This window comes from Eimeria mitis, genomic scaffold (genome assembly GCF_000499745.2).
Source record: "Eimeria mitis Houghton genomic scaffold, Emh_scaff1039, whole genome shotgun sequence".
NCBI lineage: Eukaryota > Apicomplexa > Conoidasida > Eucoccidiorida > Eimeriidae > Eimeria > Eimeria mitis.
In genome coordinates, this window is record NW_013567238.1 from 11,581 (window position 1) to 13,183 (window position 1,603).

The 1,603-nt window shown below is 42.6% G+C and overlaps 1 protein-coding gene across 1 annotated transcript in view; it reads left to right on the forward strand.

Annotated features, from left to right (window-relative positions):
* EMH_0028110 (uncharacterized protein) overlaps positions 1-1,466 on the forward strand; it is a gene marked incomplete at both ends in the record, with an annotated part of 8,585 nt that extends 7,119 nt beyond the window's left edge. The window contains one exon of the mRNA XM_013494117.1: positions 1,122-1,466. Within this exon, the coding sequence (XP_013349571.1) occupies positions 1,122-1,466 (345 nt within the window). The remainder of the gene's footprint in view (positions 1-1,121) is intronic.
* Positions 1,467-1,603: the final 137 nt, after the last annotated feature.

Below are 1,603 nucleotides of genomic sequence, written 5' to 3' on the forward strand. Positions count from 1 at the left end.
TCTTGATGGTTAATTTATTTTGTTGTTTTGGGTTTTGTTTGTCGGCTCTGTTTGTCTCCGTCGGCTGATAGGGAGACTTTGTTTATATATTTTAATTTATTTTGTTTATTTTATTTATTTTTTTTTTGTTTTATTTATTTTTGTTAGTTTTTATTATTTCTATTTGTTTGTTTCTTTCATTTATTTTTATTTACTTTTATTTCCTTTTTTTATTTTTGTTTATTTATTTTTATTTATTTTTTTTGCTTTCTGTGGTTATTTTATTTTTATTTATTTTTATATATTTATTGACTTTGTTTACATCCCGCTGTTCATACTTATTTATTTCATTTATTTTATTTTATTTATTTTATTTTATTTTATTTTATTTATTTATTTTATTTTATTTGTTTTTATTTATCTATTTTATTTTATTTATATTTTTTCTTTTTCTGTATTCATTTGTTTCTTTGGTTCTATCTCTGCTGCTTTATGATTATTTCTTTGGTTGTATTAACCTAACCTACGCGTGTATTTTGTTTATATTTATATTATTTATATTTATTTTTTTAATTTATTTATTTTATTTATATTTATTTATATTTATTTCTCTATATTTATATAGATTTCTTACGGGGCCCCCTGCAGCCGACAGCAGCAGGGGCCCCCAGGGTTGGCTGGCCGCAGAGCGGCTGGTGGTTTGGGGTGTCTGTACACCTCAGCTCGCAGCAGCATAAAAATAGTTTGTTTATATTTAATTTATTTATTTGTTTAGTTTAAAAGTTTTTATTTCCTTTTTTTACATACTAAAATACACCCCAGGCAGCAGCAGAAGGCAGCAGCAGCAGCAGCAACAGCAGCAGCAGCAGCAGCAGCAACAGCCAACCACCACAGTCGGCAGCGGGGCCCCCTGCTGCATCTGAGTAGCAGCAGCGCAATGTGCTGCTGCTTCTGCTGCTGCTTTGAAGGATCTCCTCAACAGCAGCAACAGCAGCAGCGGCGGCAGCAGCAACAGCAGCAGTAGCAGCAGCGTCTGCTGCTGCTGCTGCTGCTGTTGCTGCTGCTGCTGCTGCTGCAGCAGCTGTAGTTAGAATGGCCCCAGAGTACTGCCCAGCGCCTCCAGTTGTAACCCTCAGCCGCAGGTTGCTGCTGCTGCAGCAGCAGCTGCCGCAGCAGCAGCAGCAGCTGCTGCTGAAGGCTCTGCTGCACGGCAACGACAGCAGACTGGTGGAGCTCTGCGACGCACCCACACCAGCAGCAACCACACCCAGAACCACAGACCAGCAGCAGCAGCAGCAGCAGCAGCAGCAGCAGCAGAGTATATATTGCAGCAGCAGCAGCAGCAGCAGCTTGCAGCTGCTGCAGCTGGTGGAGGAGGCGAAGGAACTTCTCCAGCGTCTCTCCCTCAACCCAGGAAGCAGCAGCAGCAGCAGCAGCAGCAACAGCAGCAGCAGCAGCAGCAGCAACAACAGAACAGGTCAAGATAGTACACACTCTTCTGCAGCAGCACCAGCTGCTGCTGCTGCTGCTGCTGCTGCTGCAGCATTTGGGGGCGCAGCAGCAGATGCTCAGCGCAGCCTCAAGGCGCAGCAGCAGCAGCTGCAGCATCAGCTGCTGCAGCAGC